We start from the raw sequence: 21,211 nt of genomic DNA, 5'->3' as shown, positions 1-21,211 counted from the left end.
GAATCAGACCCTCTGAACTAAGACCCAGAATCAGACCCTCTGAACTAAGACCCAGGATCTACTGTAGCTACTGATTTGGTTCATGCTTCATAGATTGAATACTTGTCCAGGATCAGACCACTGAACTCCCAGAGTTCAGACCCTCTGAACTAAGACTACCAGGATCAGACCCTCTGAACTAAGACCCAGAAAACAACATGAAGAAGACCCAGGATAAGAGTGTTGTGTACTGTGGAGGGGCTGCTGCCCTCCTACTCTGACCAGCTTTCACTTTAAATGGAACATCCAGCTCACTCTGTAACAGAAACAACAGACCAGGATCAACATCAACATCATTAGACCGGTAGTGACATACATGTCTTTTAAGATGAGTCACTCTGAATGGAAGCTAAAGGAGACAATGGGAGATTATAGACGGACAGTCTGAGAGGAACGTGGGTCTCTGGCAGAGCAGCAGACACTCTAACACTGTGTTCTAACTTCTACCACACCTCTACTGAACACTACAGCCCTGACCACCAGGCTTCACCCTCCACCTCTACAGCCCTGACCACCAGGCTTCACCCTCCACCACCCTGACCACCAGGCTCACCCTCCACCTCTACTGAACACTACAGCCCTGACCACCAGGCTTCACCCTCCACCTCTACAGCTCTGACCGCCAGGCTTCACCCTCCCCCTACTGAACACTACCGCCCTGACCACCAGGCATCACCCTCCACTGAACACTACAGCCCTGACCACCAGGCTTCACCCTCCACCTCTACCGCCCTGACCACCAGGCTTCACCCTCCACCTCTACTGAACACTACCACCCTGACCACCAGGCTTCACCCTCCACTGAACACTACAGCCCTGACCACCAGGCTTCACCCTCCACCTCTACTGAACACTACAGCCCTGACCACCAGGCTTCACCCTCCACCTCTACTGAACACTACCACCCTGACCACCAGGCTTCACCCTCCACCTCTACTGAACACTACCACCCTGACCACCAGGCTTCACCCTCCACTGAACACTACAGCCCTGACCACCAGGCTTCACCCTCCACCTCTACTGAACACTACCGCCCTGACCACCAGGCTTCAGACCTCTGATTCAACCCTACAGCCCTGACACCAGGCTTCACCCTCCACCTCTACTGAACACTACAGCCCTGACCACCAGGCTTCCACCTCTGATTCACCACTACAGCCCTGACCACCATTCTCTGTGCAGAGTCTATAGTTGATATAATGATTACAGACTGTCTCCTTGATCGACATGAAGTTGCTGTAGTGGAAAAGGTCAGGGATCAACATAATGTATCATTAATGTATGGAAAACAGGCAGGTATAGGCTACATCAATGATTCAGAACCTGACCCAGTCTACTACAGGCCTCTGTGAGGTGAGGGACAATAGGGATAGATCAGAACCAGACCCAGAACTACAGGCCTCTGTGAGGTGAGGACAATAGGGATAGATCAGAACCAGACCCAGTCTACTACAGGCCTCTGTGAGGTGAGGACAATAGGGATAGATCAGAACCAGACCCTAGTCTACTACAGGCCTCTGTGAGGTGAGGACAATAGGGATAGATCAGAACCTGACCCAGTCTACTACAGGCCTCTGTGAGGTGAGACAATAGGGATGGATCAGAACCAGACCTAGTCTACTACAGGCCTCTGTGAGGTGAGGACAATAGGGATAGATCAGAACCAGACCTAGTCTACTACAGGCCTCTGTGAGGTGAGGACAATAGGGATAGATCAGAACCAGACCTAGTCTACTACAGGCCTCTGTGAGGTGAGGACAATAGGGATAGATCAGAACCTGACCCAGTCTACTACAGGCCTCTCTCTGTGAGGTGAGGACAATAGGGATGGATCAGAACCAGACCTAGTCTACTATAAGGCCTCTGTGAGGTGAGGACAATAGGGATAGATCAGAACCAGACCTAGTCTACTACAGGCCTCTGTGAGGGTGAGGGCAATAGGGATAGATCAGAACCAGACCTAGTCTACTACAGGCCTCTGTGAGGTGAGGACAATAGGGATAGATCAGAACCAGACCTAGTCTACTACAGGCCTCTGTGAGGTGAGGACAATAGGGATAGATCAGAACCAGACCTAGTCTACTACAGGCCTCTGTGAGGTGAGGACAATAGGGATAGATCAGAACCAGACCTAGTCTACTACAGGCCTCTGTGAGGTGAGGACAATAGGGATAGATCAGAACCAGACCTAGTCTACTACAGGCCTCTGTGAGGTGAGGACAATAGGGATAGATCAGAACCAGACCTAGTCTACTACAGGCCTCTGTGAGGTGAGGACAATAGGGATAGATCAGAACCAGACCTAGTCTACTACAGGCCTCTGTGAGGTGAGGACAATAGGGATAGATCAGAACCAGACCTAGTCTACTACAGGCCTCTGTGAGGTGAGGACAATAGGGATAGATCAGAACCAGACCCAGTCTACTACAGGCCTCTGTGAGGTGAGGACAATAGGGATGGACACCTGGAAAGTAAATACCATCTATTTAAAATGACAGGCTACACATGTTGATGACAAAGTCATGCAGACTTACCAAAGCATTTTCTTTAACTTTCAGGTTCTCCAGAACAACATTGCCTGGACAGAAGATGAGAGAAAACACAAGTTAATAGTGATAATATAATGGGAACACTGGTTACAGGAAGTCTGCTTGGTGCGTACACTAGTTACAGGAAGTCTGTTTGGTGCGTATACACTAGTTACAGGAAGTCTGCTTGGTGCGTACACTAGTTACAGGAAGTCTGCTTGGTGCGTACACTAGTTACAGGAAGTCTGCTTGGTGCGTACACTAGTTACAGGAAGTCTGCTTGGTGCGTACACTAGTTACAGGAAGTCTGCTTGGTGCGTACACTAGTTACAGGAAGTCTGCTTGACTTACAGCTAGCTAGCAGAGTAGATTCAGACAATTATCAACTGTGTGTGTCGACCTGGGTGTCAGGTTTCTTTCATCGGGCCACTACAAAAGGTCAGTCACGGTGGTTATATAGCCTGGGCCTAACAGGAAGTAAACAACCATGCCTGGTGGTTATATAGCCTAGGCCTAACAGGAAGTAAACAACCATGCCTGGTGGTTATATAGCCTAGGCCTAACAGGAAGTAAACAACCACGCCTGGTGGTTATATAGCCTGGGCCAAACAGGAAGTAAACAACCATGCCTGTTGGCATATAGCCTAGGCCTAACAGGAAGTAAACAACCATGCCTGGTGGTTATATAGCCTAGGCCTAACAGGAAGTTAAACAACCATGCCTGGTGGTTATATAGCCTGGGCCAAACAGGAAGTAAACAACCATGCCTGGTGGTTATATAGCCTGGGCCAAACAGGAAGTAAACAACCATGCCTGTTGGTTATATAGCCTAGGCCTAACAGGAAGTGAACAACCATGCCTGGTGGTTATATAGCCTAGGCCTAACAGGAAGTAAACAACCATGCCTGGTGGTTATATAGCCTAGGCCTAACAGGAAGTAAACAACCATGCCTGGTGGTTATATAGCCTGGGCCAAACAGGAAGTAAACAACCATGCCTGTTGGCTATATAGCCTAGGCCTAACAGGAAGTTAAACAACCATGCCTGGTGGTTATATAGCCTAGGCCTAACAGGTTAAACAACCGTGCCTGGTGGTTATATAGCGTAGGTTACATAGATGTTAGCATCACAGTGAGTTAGCGTAGGTCTAGATGTTACATCACAGTGAGTTACAACAGTGAGGTCTGGTCTTACATCACAGTGAGTTAGCGTAGGTCTAGATGTTACATCACAGTGAGTTAGCGTAGGTCTAGATGTTACATCACAGTGAGTTAGCGTTGGTCTAGACGTTACATCACAGTGAGTTAGCGTAGGTCTAGATGCTACATCACAGTGAGTTAGCGTAGGTCTAGATGCTACATCACAGTGAATTAGCGTTGGTCTAGATGTTACATCACAGTGAGTTAGCGTTGAATCTAGATGTTACATCACAGTGAGTTAGCGTAGGTCTAGATGTTACATCACAGTGAATTAGCGTAGGTCTAGATGTTACATCACAGTGAGTTAGCGTAGGTCTAGATGCTACATCACAGTGAGTTAGCGTAGGTCTAGATGCTACATCACAGTGAATTAGCGTAGGTCTAGATGCTACATCACAGTGAGATTAGCGTAGGTCTAGATGTTACATCACAGTGAGTGTGAGTGAGTTAGCGTCTAGGTTACATCACAGTGAGTTAGCGTAGATTAGCGTAGGTCTAGATGTTACATCACAGTGAGTTAGCGTAGGTCTAGATGTTTACATCACAGTGAGTTAGCGTAGGTCTAGATGTTACATCACAGTGAGTTAGCGTGAGGTCTAGATGTTACATCACAGTGAGTTAGCAGTCTAGAGTTAGCGTAGGTCTAGATGTTACATCACAGTGAGTTAGCGTAGGTCTAGATGTTACATCACAGTGAGTTAGCGTAGGTCTAGATGTTACATCACAGTGAGTTAGCGTAGGTCTAGATGTTACATCACAGTGAGTTAGCGTAGGTCTAGATGTTACATCACAGTGAGTTAGCGTAGATGTTACATCAGAGTGAGTTAGCATCTACATCACAGTGAGTTAGCGTTGGTCTAGATGTTACATCACAGTGAGTTAGCGTAGGTCTAGATGTTACATCACAGTGAGTTAGCGTAGGTCTAGATGTTACATCACAGTGAGTTAGCGTAGGTCTAGATGTTACATCACAGTGAGTTAGCGTAGGTCTAGATGTTACATCACAGTGAGTTAGCGTAGGTCTAGATGTTACATCACAGTGAGTTAGCGTTGGTCTAGATGTTACTCACAGAGTTACATCACAGTGAGTTAGCGTAGGTCTAGATGTTACATCACAGTGAGTTAGCGTAGGTCTAGATGTTACATCACAGTGAGTTAGCGTAGGTCTAGATGTTACATCACAGTGAGTTAGCGTAGGTCTAGATGTTACATCACAGTGAGTTAGCGTACTAGATGTTACATCACAGTGAGTTAGCGTCTAGATGTTACATCACAGTGAGTTAGCGTTGGTCTAGATGCTACATCAGTGTCCAGTGTACAGAAACAACACGTCTGGTGAAACCGTGTTGTTGATCACCTCTGAAGGCAGTCACAGGACCGTAAGGTGATCTGGCTCCGACAGGTAACTTGCCTTGGGATCTTGGGAAAAATAAACCCAGGCCTAAAAGCAACCAAGCCTCCCATGTCAAGGCGTGACAAAAGCATTCATAGTGTTGTGAGGTAAAAGTGAGCTTGCTTTGAGATGGAACAGTCATGTGATCATAATCTCTTCAGAATATGTTGTTGGTAGACTCTGTACTCCTTCGCCCTCCCATTCACATATCTAGTGCTAGGCCTTTTTCCATCAATGATTGAATTAAACAACATCAATTTAAATTTAGTGTAGAGTTTAGATATTAACCTGGAGAAACACTACCGTGCTCAAAACAACGACCTTAGCTGACCTTTGGCCTTTTATCAAGGACCAAGGGGTAAACTAACCTCCGGTATGAAAAAAAAACAACGGCAGAAAGCCTAAACAGAAGACTTCCTTAGTGAAACAGACAGATCAACAGACCATACAGCCGGTTACAACCGACAGACCATACAGCCGGTTACAATCAACAGACCATACAGCCGGTTACAACCGACAGACCATACAGCCGGTTACAACCAACAGACCATACAGCCGGTTTCAACCAACAGACCATACAGCCGGTTACAACCGACAGACCATACAGCCGGTTACAACCAACAGACCATACAGCCGGTTCCAACCGACAGACCATACAGCCGGTTCCAACCAACAGACCATACAGCCGGTTACAACCGACAGACCATACAGCCGGTTCCAACCGACAGACCATACAGCCGGTTCCAACCGACAGACCATATAGCCAGTTACAAACGACAGACCATACAGCCGGTTACAACCGACAGACCATACAGCCGGTTACAACCAACAGACCATACAGCCGGTTACAACCAACAGACCAACGTTTAACCATGAAGCTCTGTATAGGGCCTAGTCGACGGTTGAGACACATGATAACTAGGCCAAACAGAGAATAAACAGTGACTAGTAAAGGAATCTGTTCGTTACTGTTTTGGTATTTGTAGTCGGGGTTTTCCCTGTATGAGCCTATAGTATAGCATTACAACAAAAGCAAAATGGTGCTGCCGGATATCTTTGGTCTTACTAGGACATATGACACTTATGCAAATGAGATACAATGGCTGTTATCTGGGCTTCAACGTTCCAAAGATATCGGCTAGGCTCGTACTGTGGTCTACCCATGACAAAAAATAAGAGTCCTGTCTAGCGAAAGGAATCATAGATTCCCGACTACCGTATTAATCCGACTACCGTATTAATCCGACTACCGTATTAATCCGACTACCGTATTAATCCGACTACCGTATTAATTCGACTACCGTATTAATCCGACTACCGTATTAATCCGACTACCGTATGAATCCAACTACCGTATGAATCCGACTACCGTATTAATCCGACTACCGTATTAATCCGACTACCGTATTAATCCGACTACCGTATTAATCCGACTACCGTATTAATCCGACTACCGTATTAATCCGACTACCGTATTAATCCGACTACCGTATTAATCCAACTACCGTATTAATCAAACTACCGTATTAATCCGACTACCGTATTAATCCGACTACCGTATTAATCCAACTACCGTATTAATCCGACTACCGTATTAATCCAACTACAGTATTGATCCAACTACCGTATTAATCCTGGCGTCAGGTTTGGTGTGCAAACATGGGGGACAAAGATCCTACCCTCCTACCTCGTCCACCACCTCTCAACGCTCAGACGACGGGGAGAGTATGACAGGTACGGCTGAAGGCCCCAACAGTCACAATGGTTTCTGCAGGTATTATAGTGACGGTGGGTGTGGACGGTGTTGCCCTACCTAGAGACTTACCGCAGTATCCTGAACTTCCTTCATAGCAAACATTGCAGTGACAACTCAAAACGTCAAGTACTTTCTTCGTGTCAGTTTGCCAGGATCAACATGTTGATTGTTACAGGCCTCCTCTTTCACCAGCTGTATGTGTGACTAAATATTTAGACTTCACATTATAATGTATACCCTACTAGCTAGGTATATACTATCTAGCTTTGCAACTAACTTGTGGCTTATCCTGGGCACAGTCTGTTTCCGCTCTCTTGCCAACTCCTTATCGAATGGTTATGCCATTGGCTTGACAATTATAGAGCATACAAATATCTGTGATCTATAGTAAAGTATAGATCAGGGTCCAGGCTAGTAAAGTCTAGATCAGGGCCCAGGCTAGTAAAGTCTAGATCAGCACCCAGGCTAGTAAAGTCTAGATCAGGGCCCAGGCTAGTAAAGTATAGATCAGGGCCCAGGATAGTAAAGTATAGATCAGGGCCCAGGCTAGTAAGGTATAGCTCTGTGACCAGGCTAGTAGAGTATAGATCAGGGCCCAGGACAGTAAAGTATAGATCTGGGCCCAGGCCTGTAAAGTATAGATCTGGGACCAGGCTAGTAAAGTATAGATCTGGGACCAGGCTAGTAAAGTAAAGATCAGGGCCCAGGCTGGTAAAGTATAGATCTGTGACCAGGCTAGTAAAGTATAGATCTGTGACCAGGCTAGTAAAGTCTAGATCTGTGCCCAGGCTAGTAAAGTATAGATCTGTGACCAGGCTAGTAAAGTACAGATCTGTGACCAGGCTAGTAAAGTACAGATCTGGGCCCAGGCTAGTAAAGTACAGATCTGGGCCCAGGCTAGTAAAGTACAGATCTGGGCCCAGGCTAGTAAAGTCTAGATCTGTGCCCAGGCTAGTAAAGTACAGATCTGTGACCAGGCTAGTAAAGTACAGATCTGGGCCCAGGCTAGTAAAGTACAGATCTGGGCCCAGGCTAGTAAAGTACAGATCTGGGCCCAGGCCAGTAAAGTCTAGATCTGGGCCCAGGCTAGTAAAGTCTAGATCTGGGCCCAGGCTAGTAAAGTCTAGATCTGGGCCCAGGCTAGTAAAGTCTAGATCTGGGCCCAGGCTAGTAAAGTATAGATCAGGGCCCAGGCTAGTAAAGTATAGATCAGGGCCCAGGCTAGTAAAGTATAGATCAGGGCCCAGGCTAGTAAAGTATAGATCAGGGCCCAGTCTAGTAAGGTCTAGATCTGGTACCAGGCTAGTAAAGTATAGCATATGGCTAATAGAAAAGTTGCCACTTCACTCAAGAGATCCACACTGAGAGAAAGGCATCAACTGGAAACTGGTTGATGCCTTAGTTCCTGACCAGATCATACCGTCTTGATTTACCAGTCCGCCCAGTCCTGTATGCATTACATTGTTGGGAAGACAGATTAGTTAGACATTAGACTACACTGTGTCCAGCAGGAAACAACTGGGATTAATGCATGTTTGTTTATGTCTATGTCTGTGTCTGCATGTTGTACCCCCCCCCCCCCCATATAATAATAGATTACTAATAAATGTAGACTAAACCTGACAAAACATAAGGTTGTTGGTGTATGACAGCCCATTTATGCAATGCCAGATCAAAGTAAATATGTTAGCTGTGTGTCCCCAGTCAGTGACTTTCTAGACTGACACCCAAGGCTCCTACAACATCTCGATATCATTACAGGTCATGTTTACAAAACATTTTTTTTGTTTTTTTTTCTCGTTATCATCATATCCCCAAAGACTGGTTATAGCTAGTTAGCTAGTTAGCATTAGGGCTCGTTTGTTTTTTAATTAAAATGCTGATAGCTAACCTAGCCGCATTAGCATTCCAACCTCCTCTGTGCGTTTTCACTTTACCTCCCCAAATGCCAATCTTCAACTGGGACTTGTCGAGGTTTTCCACATAGTCTCCGATGAACCTGTTCAGCAGATCACTGACCATAGATTCAAACACCATTGTTGAACTTCGTGGCTGGCACTTTTACGACCCTTGTTGATGCGGGTAAAATAGCCGAGATTATCCCGTGATCTCCTTCTGCTGTGCGAACCTCTTTCCGTAGATGACAAGAGCTTAATATGAAAGTGATTCGCTCTGCGATCGACTAGTCATCTCGGTAATCGACTAGTCACCTCGGTAATCGACTAGTAATGCCTGTAATACTGTGACAGCCAGTGGTGTCAAATGATGTAGAAACTGTATATGCAAATAACACAAGTAGGATCATGCTAAAAAAAAAATATTGTGGCCAGAATTAAATCATTGAATGACATTTAAACACGAGGGAATGTAAGTCCTTTGGAACACATATCGATTAACTATATTTGGTAGTGTCATCTTTGACAAGGTTATTAACCATTTTGTGTTTAGCCTTCTCATCATAGGGCAACGTAATTGTAATGTATTTGTTAAATAAAAGCTTTTCCAATTAATTAAATGTATATTATAAAATGTAATGCTCTTAAAGATGATTTACTATAGGTTTTCAAGCAGGTCCAATTCATTCTTCTTTTTCCTTTAAATACATTTTCCCCATTCATGTTGTCATGTATTTCAATGGTTTAAAATTAGGAAAATATTATAATTATTTGTGCGTTGTATGGAGAGGGGAAAAACAAATTATGTCGCTGCACATTCCTACATTGCTGGCGCCTGACAGATCGTACAACGTCTGGATAGGTATTTTACTCATCAGCAAACCACATCACATGTCCTGGCAATCTGTCAGTCGACGAGACACAGTCGATGACGTAGCAGGCAGCCAGTGGTTGATGCGTCAACGTCTGAGAAAGGTATCAAATAAAATAAGCAACCTCTTCAAAGATCAAACGTCCGCCCAACATTGTATTGTTTCCATTTATGGACCAAATCTAAATCATGAATTCAATTTCTAAATCCTTCCTTGTGTCCGATGTAGGCTGTTGTGTAGACGGTTGCAGCTGTTGAAATAGACCAGTGGAGGCTGCTGAGGGGAGGACGGCTCATAAACGTCTGGAACGGAGCAAATGGAATGACACCAAACACATGGAAACCATGGAAACCATGGAAACCATGGAAACCAAACACGGATTCCACTCCGCACCACTGATTCCGCTCCAGCCATTACCACGAGCCCGTCCTCCCCAATTAAGGTACCACCAACCTCCTGTGAAATAAACTGTCTCTGAATACAGGCACACTTTAGTAGGACAAGACTCAAAATAACCAGAATGTTTTTTTGTTTTTTTACGTTGATTTAATAAATATGTAGCAGTATAACACAATCAGCAGGGTAGCCTAGTGGTTAGAGTGGAGGGGTGGCAGGGTAGCCTAGTGGTTAGAGTGGAGGGGTGGCAGGGTAGACTAGTGGTTAGAGTGGAGGGGTGGCAGGGTAGCCTAGTGGTTAGAGTGGAGGGGTGGCAGGGTAGACTAGTGGTTAGAGTGGAGGGGCGGCAGGGTAGACTAGTGGTTAGAGTGGAGGGGTGGCAGGGTAGACTAGTGGTTAGAGTGGAGGGGCGGCAGGGTAGACTAGTGGTTAGAGTGTTGGACTAGTAACCAGCAGGTAGTCTAGCGGTTAGAGTGATGGACTAGTAACCGGCAGATAGTCTAGTGGTTAGAGTGTTGGACTAGTAACCAGCAGGTAGCCTAGTGGTTAGAGTGTTGGACTAGTAACCAGCAGGTAGCCTAGTGGTTAGAGTGTTGGACTAGTAACCAGCAGGTAGTCTAGTGGTTAGAGTGTTGGACTAGTAACCAGCAGGTAGTCTAGTGGTTAGAGTGTTGGACTAGTAACCATCAGGTAGTCTAGTGGTTAGAGTGTTGGACTAGTAACCAGCAGGTAGTCTAGTGGTTAGAGTGTTGGGCTAGTAACCAGCAGCGTAGTCTAGTGGTTAGAGTGTTGGACTAGTAACCAGCAGGTAGCCTAGTGGTTAGAGTGTTGGACTAGTAACCAGCAGGTAGCCTAGTGGTTAGAGTGTTGGACTAGTAACTGGAAGGTTGCAAGTTCAAACCCCTGAGCTGACAAGGTACAAATCTGTTGTTCTGCCCCTGAACAGGCAGTTAACCCACAGTTCCTAGGCCATCTTTGAAAGTAAGAATTTGTTCTTTAACTGACTCGCCTAGTTTTAAAAAAAGAATTAAAAGCAAATAAACCATTTCTACATAGATAATAAACTTTTCAGCAAAATCTCACAGTCTCCCAAAATATAGTCCCTTTTCATGGAGGACATTTTGTTGACAACTTTGAACCGCAGCGACCGACAGCAGATATCTTCCTGTGAGATACCATAGAAGAAGAAATCCTCGTTGAAGAGGGGGTTCCTGCTTCTCTTAATCACCGCGCTGCGTTGCTTCTGAATCTTCCCCGGTAACAGACAGATACTCATGGTGCAGTTGATGCTCTTAGGATCCACAGCGATAGCATACAGTCCCTCAGCACTGATCAACCTCACTCTGAGTCTCTGGTTGTCTAGGCAGTATTCTGCTGAGAGCCGTAGTGCCCCCTCTCTACCTACAGGAGCTAGACTCTCCTTCATGACCCTCTCTCTGTGGAGGACCAGGTCTATGGGGAAGATGGCAGGGGGAGCCAGGGTGAAGGCACCGGGAAGGGGTTCTACTAATCCAGCATCAGAGGCTCTCCGGATGATATTGGGGCTGTTGTCCGTGGAGCTGCCTTCATCCGTGGACAGAGAGTTGTTTCTGGAGAGCACAGCTTTTCTCATAGTGCGGGACAGCAGTCTGTCGTGGCTCAGGACTTTGAGCAGGGAGGACTTGGGAGGCGGCCTGGCCAGGAGAGGGGAGCTGAAGGGGGAAGACTCGGCGGAGGAGGTGGTGTCACTGTCCAGGGTGCTCTGTCTCTGGAGAGCCACCAGCCTGGAGCCTCCCGGAGACAGCCTGCCGGAGGTCAGCTTGGTGAGGCTGAAGGAGGATGACTGGGAGTGGGGTAGAGATGAGGTTCTGGAGGAGTAGGTTTTGGAGCGGCCGCGAGGCCCGGGAGAGTCAGCGATCAGGGGGAGGGGGCAGGCGTTGGGATGGCTGTGGAACAGAGACTCTTTTCTCCGGGTGTGGGGGCTCTCCAGGAGGGTACAGAAACCGTAGCAGGTCTGGGCCTTGGCCAGGTGGGGCAGGGAGAGAGCTGCTTGGCTCTGGGGGTCGGCGTTGGTCCTCTCCTCATCACTGAAGCCCTGGTCGTATGGAGTCTCATCCACGCTCTCTATCTGGATGAGGGTTGGATGAGTGTTGATGAAGGGTTCTCTCACTGCTACCTCCCTCGCCGGGCTGCTGCCCTTCTCAGGTGAAAAGGACACCTTTCCAACAGGGCTAGTTTTACTCCAGTCCACCGTCTTTAGCTCCTGCTGTGGCGAGATCATTGGTGGGATGCAGAACTCTGGGATTGTATTCGGAGTGATGATGTTAGGACACAGAGAGATCGTTTTCATTCCGTTCTCCCGAGGTGTTCTTTCTCCCAACGTGATGCGGAGGCTGTACTCCGCTATTGGCAACAGAAGGTTGTTTTTGGCCACTGAAACACGGATCTGTTCAGCGACCCACATTACATGAGCGTTTGTCAGGATCACAGCTCTGGAGAAAGACAAGGAAGAAAATTAACAGTAAGGACAGATCACAGGCAACTTTTTAAAAACCAAAAAACACAAGCAACAAAGTCTACAATTGTTTCAAAACCAATAACTGCAAAGCCAATTCTCCCTCATCATGTAATATATGAATTAAATTCAGTTCCTTTTTTCAATTCAATGAATTGAAATAACAATCCCTGTATCCTGGTACACTGATAGTTGACCACAGAAGGTTTTTTTACTGTAAAGGAAATGATCTTGAATGTAAGAGCACATTCAAGCCTGATCCATTGACTCCCTGCGGTTATAGTCACCTGTTGCACTATCGGTGTCAGTCTACTTACAGAGAGTGTCAGGCTCAGTGCCCCTCCTGTAGGATCCTCCTGTAGGATCCTCCTGTAATATCTTCCTGTAGTATCCTCCTGTAGTATCTTCCTGTAGGATCCTCCTGTAGTATCCTCCTGTAGTATTTTCCTCCTGTAGGATCCTCCTGTAGTATCTTCCTGTAGGATCCTCCTGTAGTATCTTCCTGTAGGATCCTCCTCCTGTAGTATCTTCCTGTAGTATCCTCCTTAGTATCCTCCTGTTGTATCCAGTGTGTGTGATGCTATAGGAGACGGCCAAGCAGGTTAAATAGGGCTGTGGATCTGGGCAGCGGTCACTGCTGTTAAGAAGATCCTCCCTCTCTGTCCTGGTCATCCCTTCACAGACAGGCCAGCCCAGCAGGCTGTTCACATGGAAACACACGACAACCACTCTCTGGTCATCCCTTCACAGACAGGCCAGCCCAGCAGGCTGTTCACATGGAAACACACGACAACCACTCCAGGTCATGACCTTCACACAGACAGGCCAGCCCAGCAGGCTGTTCACATGGAAACACACAGCAACCACATCCCTTCACAGACAACCCAGCAGGGAACATGACACAGCAACCAGATATCACTTCACAGACACCACAGCCCAGAGGCTGTACAGGAAACACACAGCAACCACTCTCTGTCACAGACATGGAAACAGACACACCAATCCTTAACCAGCCCAGCAGAAGACACACCACAGAACCACAGGGGAAACAGACCACAGCCAGACCAGACACACCACAGAGACCACAGCCAGACCAGACACACCACAGAGACCACAGCAGGCAGACCAGACACACCACAGAGACCACAGCCAGACCAGACACACCACAGAGACACACAGCCAGACCAGACACAGCACCACAGAGACCACAGCAGACCAGACATGGTCATCCCTTCACAGACAGGCACAGAGACCACAGCCAGACCAGACACACCACAGAGACCACAGCCAGACCAGACACACCACAGAGACCACAGCCAGACCAGACACACCACAGAGACCACAGCCAGACCAGACACACCACAGAGACCACAGCCAGACCAGACACACCACAGAGACCACAGCCAGACCAGACACACCACAGAGACCACAGCCAGACCAGACACACCACAGAGACCACAGCCAGACCAGACACACCACAGAGACCACAGTCAGACCAGACACACCACAGAGACCACAGCCAGACCAGACACACCACAGAGACCACAGCCAGACCAGACACACCACAGAGACCACAGCCAGACCAGACACACCACAGAGACCACAGTCAGACCAGACACACCATAGAGACCACAGCCAGACCAGACACACCACAGAGACCACAGACAGAGCCAGTCCAGACAACCACTCTCTGGTCATCCCTTCACAGACAGACACACCACAGAGACATCACAGTCAGACCAGACACACCACAGAGACCACAGCCAGACCAGACACACCACAGAGACCACAGTCAGACCAGACACACCACAGAGACCACAGCCAGACCAGACACACCACAGAGACCACAGCCAGACCAGACACACCACAGAGACCACAGCCAGACCAGACACACCACAGAGACCACAGCCAGACCAGACACTGGTCACCACAGAGACCACAGTCCAGACCAGACACACCACAGAGACCAGCAGGCTCAGACCAGACACACCACAGAGACCACAGCCAGACCAGACACACCACAGAGACCACAGCCAGACCAGACACACACAGAGACCACAGTCAGACCAGACACACCACAGAGACCACAGCCAGACCAGACACACCACAGAGACCACAGGTCAGACCAGACAGGCCACCCAGAGGCTGTTTTACAGCCAAACACAGAGGGCCGGCCCAGCAGGCTGTTCACATGGAAACACAGTCTCTGGTCATCCCTTCACAGACAGGCCAGCCCACAGGCAGACACACACAGCACAGAGATCCCTTCCAGACCAGACCCACAGACACAGACCAGACTCACTGGAGACCACAGACAGGCCAGACCAGACACACAACCACAGAGACCACAGTCAGACCAGACACACCACAGAGATGGGAAAGACCACAGCCAGACCAGACACACCACAGAGACATCACAGAGACCAGACCAGACACACCACAGAGACCACAGCCAGACCAGACACACCACAGAGACCAGAGACAGCCAGACCAGACACACCACAGAGACCACAGCCAGACCAGACACACCACAGAGACCACAGAGACCACAGTCAGACCAGACACACCACAGAGACCACAGCCAGACCAGACACACCACAGAGACATCACAGAGACCACAGCCAGACCAGACACACCACAGAGACCACAGCCAGACCAGACACACCACAGAGACCACAGTCAGACCAGACACACCACAGAGACCACAGCCAGACCAGACACACCACAGAGACCACAGAGACCACAGCCAGACCAGACACACCACAGAGACCACAGCCAGACCAGACACACCACAGAGACCACAGCCAGACCAGACACACCACAGAGACCACAGCCAGACCAGACACACCACAGAGACCACAGTCAGACCAGACACACCACAGAGACCACAGCCAGACCAGACACACCACAGAGACCACAGCCAGACCAGACACACCACAGAGACATCACAGAGACCACAGCCAGACCAGACACACCACAGAGACCACAGCCAGACCAGACACACCACAGAGACCACAGCCAGACCAGACACACCACAGAGACCACAGCCAGACCAGACACACCACAGAGACCACAGCCAGAGACCAGACACACCACAGAGACCACAGCCAGACCAGACACACCACAGAGACATCACAGAGACCACAGCCAGACCAGACACACCACAGAGACCACAGCCAGACCAGACACACCACCACAGCCAGACCATCACACCACAGAGACATGTACAGTAGACCAGGTTACAGAGACCACAGCCAGACCAGACACACCACAGTGACCAGACAGCCAGGATCACACCACAGAGACCACAGGACCAGACACACCACAGAGAGTCACAGAGACCAAGAACCAGACACACCACAGAGACCACAGCCAGACCAGACACACAGGGAGACCACAGCCAGACCAGACACACCACAGAGACCACAGAGACCAGACACACCACAGAGACCACAGCCAGACCAGACACACCACAGAGACATCACAGAACCACAGTCAGACCAGACACCACAGAGACATCACAGAGACCACAGTCAGACCAGACACACCACAGAGGTGTACACAGTAGAGACCACAGTTAAGAACCACAGTCAGACCACATGAACAGAGACCACAGACCAGACACACCACAGAGACCACAGTCAGACCAGACACACCAAGAGACCACAGTCCAGACACACCACAGAGACCACAGCCAGACCAGACACACCACAGAGACCACAGCCAGACCAGAACCACATGAACGACATACAGATCCACAGTCAGACCAGACACACCACAAGACAGTAGAGACCACAGCCAGACCAGACAACCACAGAGACACAGTCAGACCAGACACCCACAGAGACATCACAGAGACCACAGTCAGACCAGACACACCACAGAGACCACAGTCAGACCAGACACACCACAGAGACCACCGTAGACCAGACACACCATAAGAACACAACACAGAGACCACAGCCAGACCAGACAACCACAGAGACCACAGTCAGACCAGACATCCACAGGGTGTAAAGTAGAGGTTAAGAACCACATGAGACCACAGATACGGATCTGTCCAGGACATAAAGTAGAGGTTAAGAACACATGAACGTGATACGGACCACAGTCAGACCAGATCTGAGACCAGGGGAGACCACAGCCAGACCAGACACAGTAGACCACAGTCAGAAGAACCACATGAGACGTGACAGAGATCTGTCCAGGGGTGTAAAGAGACCACAGTTAGACCACACACACCATAGAGACCACAGTCCAGACCAGGTGTAGAGGTTAACACAGAGAACAGTGATAGACACACCACAGAGACCACAGTCCAGACACACCACAGAGAGACCACAGTCAGACCAGACACACCATGAACCACAGTGACCAGACACAGTCAGACAGGGACCACAGTGACCAGACACACCACAGAGAGGTTAGACCAGACACACACAGAGACCACAGCCAGACCAGACACACCACAGAGACCACAGTCCCAGACACACCACAGAGACATCACAGTAAAGTAGACCAGAAGAACCACAGAGACCACAGAGACCAGACACACCCAGGGGACCAGACACACCACAGAGACCACAGTCAGACCAGACACACATGAACAGAGACCATCAGACCAGACACACCACAGAGACCACAGTGACCAGACACACCACAGAGACCACAGCCAGACCAGACACACCACAGAGACCACAGTCAGACCAGACACACCACAGAGACCACAGCCAGACCAGACACCAGAGGGTGTTTGACCAGACACACCACAGAGACCACAGCCAGACCAGACACAGACCAGCCAGACCAGACACACCACAGAACAGTAGACCAGACACACCACAGAGACCACAGAGACCAGACACACCACAGAGACCACAGAGACCAGACCAGACACACCACAGAGACCACAGTCAGACCAGACACACCACAGAGACCATCAGACCAGACACACCACAGAGACCACAGTAGACCAGACAACCACAGAGACATCACAGAGACCACAGCCAGACCAGACACACCACAGAGACCACAGCCAGACCAGACACACCACAGAGACATCACAGACCAGACCAGACACACCACAGAGACCACAGTCAGACCAGACACACCACAGAGACATCACAGAGACCACCAGACCAGACACACCACAGAGACCACAGCCAGACCAGACACACCACAGAGACCACAGTCAGACCAGACACACCACAGAGACATCACAGAGACCACAGTCAGACCAGACACACCACAGAGACCACAGCCAGACCAGACACACCATTTCCACAGTCAGACCAGACACAACACAGAGACCACAGAGACCAGACACACCACAGAGAAACAGTCAGACCAGACACACCACAGAGACCACAGCCCAGACATAGAGACCACAGGCAGACCAGACAGAGACCAGACCAGACACACCACAGAGACCACAGTCAGACCAGACACACCACAGAGACATCACAGAGACCAGTCACCAGACACACCACAGAGACCACAGCCAGACCAGACACACCACAGAGACCACAGTCAGACCAGACACACCACAGAGACATCACAGAGACCAAGTCAGACCAGACACATCACAGAGACCACAGTCAGACCAGACACACCACAGAGACCACAGCCAGACCAGACACACCTAGAGACCACAGTCAGACCAGACACATAAGAGACTCAATGTTTGACCAGACACACCACAGAGACCAAGTAGACAAAATATTCGTACCAGACACACCACAGAGACCACAAGTCAGACCAGACAATCACAGAGACATTATTTCAGACCAGACACATGGACCACATCCAGACCAGACACACCACAGAGACCACAGTCAGACCAGACACATAAAGTTAATAGAATCATCCCAAGAGACCAAACCAGACACACCACAGAGACCACATCCAGACCAGACACACCACAGAGACACAGTCAGACCAGTTGACGTTTTGAAATGTGTAGGGAGGGTGACCACAACAATGGTGTGTAAAGTAGAGGTTAAGAACCACAAACGTGATATCTGTCCAGGGGTGTAAAGTAGAATTAAGAACCACATGTAGATCTGTCCAGGGGTGTAAAGTAGAGGTTAAGAACCACATGATTTGATACGGATCTGTCCAGGGGGTGTAAAGTAGAGGTTAAGAACCACATGAACGCAGATACGGATCTGTCAGGGGTGTAAAGTAGAGGTTAAGAACCACATGAACGTGATACGGATCTGTCCAGGGGTTAAAGAATTTAAGAACCACATGAACGTGATACGGATCTGTCCAGGGGTGTAAAGTAGAGGTTAAGAACCACATGAACGTGATACGGATCTGTCCAGGGGTAAAGTAGAGGTTAAGAACCACATGAACGTGATCGGATCTGTAGGGAATGTAAAGTAGAGGTTAAGAACCAATTAACGTACGGATCTGTCCAGGGGTGTAAAGTAGAGGTTAAGAACCACATGAACGTGATACGGATCTGTCCAGGGGTGTAAAGTAGAGGTTAAGAACCACATGAACGTGATACAGGTCTGTCCAGGGGAATGTAAAGTAGAGGTTAAGAACCAATTAACGTGATACGGATCTGTCCAGGGGTGTAAAGTAGAGGTTAAGAACCACATGAACGTGATACGGATCTGTCCAGGGGTGTAAAGTAGAGGTTAAGAACCACATGAACGTGATACAGGTCTGTCCAGGGGGTGTAAAGTAGAGGTTAAGAACCACATGAACGTGATAGGGATCTGTCCAGGGGGTGTAAAGTAGAGGTTAAGAACCACATGAACGTGATACGGATCTGTCAGGGGTGTAAAGTAGAGAACGTGATACGGATCTGTCCAGGGGGTGTAAAGTAGAGGTTAAGAACCAATGAACGTGATACGGATCTGTCCAGGGGTGTAAAGTAGAGGTTAAGAACCACATGAACGTGATATGGATCTGTCCAGGGGTGTAAAGTAGAGGTTAAGAACCACATGAATGTGATACGGATCTGTCCAGGGGGTGTAAAGTAGAGGTTAAGAACCACATGAATGTGATACGGATCTGTCCAGGGGTGTAAAGTAGAGGTTAAGAACAGGATTAGTGATTAAGGATCTGTCCAGGGAATGTAAAGTAGAGGTTAAGAACCACATGAACGTGATACAGGATCTGTCCAGGGGAATTAAAGTAGAGGTTAAGAACCACATGATGTGATACGGATCTGTCCAGGGGTGTAAAGTAGAGGTTAAGAACCAATGAATGTGATACGGATCTGTCCAGGGTTGGAGGAGAATTAATGGTGCTGTTAAATAGGATCCGTAGCCTCGGGCCAATAGTTAAAGACTAGATATAGAAAGATCTGTTTTGATTTTGACAATTCATTTCTGATGGCAGAATTCTGGACAATATTTCTGTCATAGAAAGCCTATTAAATCTCTAGACAGGGAAATGTCATTAACCCTCATAGTTCCAGAATGGTTGGATAATGGCAGCCATTTTGGTCAGGGAGAAATCCTGACCAGTCTAATTGTAATGAATGGCATTAGATACAGAGGCGGTGCATGTCCTGCTTTTACTCAAGGAGAAATAAAAGTAAGGCATGTGATATATCAGAAACTGTGTAATAGAAATAATGTCATATAATTAGAAATCGTTTATATACCGTTTTTTGTTGTTGGATAAATAGCCTCTAAAATATGTAAACAGACCATAAATGTCTCAATGTTTGTTCTCTTGGAAAGCTGTGAGGGTTACAATATGATAAAATATTCGTACTGGTTGCTTTTACAAGTTGTTAAGTGCAATCGACATTATTTCAGCCGGTGCATGGCTGTGGAATGTCTGCATTCTATGTAAGGAATGTCGGCATATTGACAGTTATCTTTATAAAGTTACATAGAATCATCCCAACTTAAAACTGGGTCATGGCTAGAAGAGATACAGCTTTTGTCAAATTAAAGTCAGATTAGTCTTTTTTGGTATCAGGGTTAGGAGAATTTAGGATGCAGGTTAGGAGAATTAACGTATCAGGTTAGGAGAATTAAGGTATCAGGTTAGGAGAATTAACGTATCAGGTTAGGAGAATTAACGTATCAGGTTAGGAGAATTAACGTATCAGGTTAGGAGAATTAACGTATCAGGTTAGGAGAATTAACGTATCAGGTTAGGAGAATTTAGACTGCAGGTTAGGAGAATTAACGTATCAGGTTAGGAGAATTAACGTATCAGGTTAGGAGAATTAACGTATCAGGTTAGGAGAATTAACGTATCAGGTTAGGAGAATTTAGGCTGCAGGTTAGGAGAATTAACGTATCAGGTTAGGAGAATTAATGTATCAGGTTAGGAGAATTAATGTATCAGGTTAGGAGAATTAACGTATCAGGTTAGGAGAATTTAGGCTGCAGGTTAGGAGAATTAACGTATCAGGTTAGGAGAATTAACGTATCAGGTTAGGAGAATTAACGTATCAGGTTAGGAGAATTAACGTATCAGGTTAGGAGAATTAACGTATCAGGTTAGGAGAATTAACGTATCAGGTTAGGAGAATTAACGTATCAGGTTAGGAGAATTAACGTATCAGGTTAGGAGAATTAACGTATCAGGTTAGGAGAATTAACGTAGCAGGTTAGGAGAATTAACGTATCAGGTTAGGAGAATTTAGGCTGCAGGTTAGGAGA

The 21,211-nt window shown here is 47.8% G+C and overlaps 1 protein-coding gene and 2 long non-coding RNA genes across 3 annotated transcripts; 1 reads left to right on the top strand and 2 right to left on the bottom strand.

The window, feature by feature from the left end:
- Positions 1-253: 253 nt before the first annotated feature.
- Positions 254-9,093, bottom strand: LOC127919962 (uncharacterized). The gene is made up of 3 exons (XR_008104618.1): positions 8,853-9,093; positions 2,574-2,617; positions 254-295 (listed from the first exon to the last, which is right to left on the bottom strand). It is a non-coding gene; the product is annotated as an uncharacterized LOC127919962 (long non-coding RNA).
- On the top strand, positions 4,435-4,993 carry LOC127919963 (uncharacterized). Its single transcript, XR_008104619.1, has 3 exons — positions 4,435-4,539; positions 4,655-4,786; positions 4,865-4,993. It is a non-coding gene; the product is annotated as an uncharacterized LOC127919963 (long non-coding RNA).
- A 1,144-nt stretch (positions 9,094-10,237) lies between the features above and the next one.
- LOC127919961 (C2 calcium-dependent domain-containing protein 4C-like) lies at positions 10,238-12,521 on the bottom strand. The gene has a single exon (XM_052503787.1). The coding sequence runs from the start codon at positions 12,519-12,521 to the stop codon at positions 11,127-11,129; it is 1,395 nt and encodes a 464-aa protein (XP_052359747.1). The 3' UTR covers positions 10,238-11,126.
- Positions 12,522-21,211: the final 8,690 nt, after the last annotated feature.

This window comes from Oncorhynchus keta, unplaced genomic scaffold, assembly GCF_023373465.1.
Source record: "Oncorhynchus keta strain PuntledgeMale-10-30-2019 unplaced genomic scaffold, Oket_V2 Un_contig_17953_pilon_pilon, whole genome shotgun sequence".
Classification (NCBI taxonomy): domain Eukaryota; kingdom Metazoa; phylum Chordata; class Actinopteri; order Salmoniformes; family Salmonidae; genus Oncorhynchus; species Oncorhynchus keta.
Note: the sequence above shows the minus strand (reverse complement) of the source record. Positions and strands in the feature narration are given on the sequence as shown.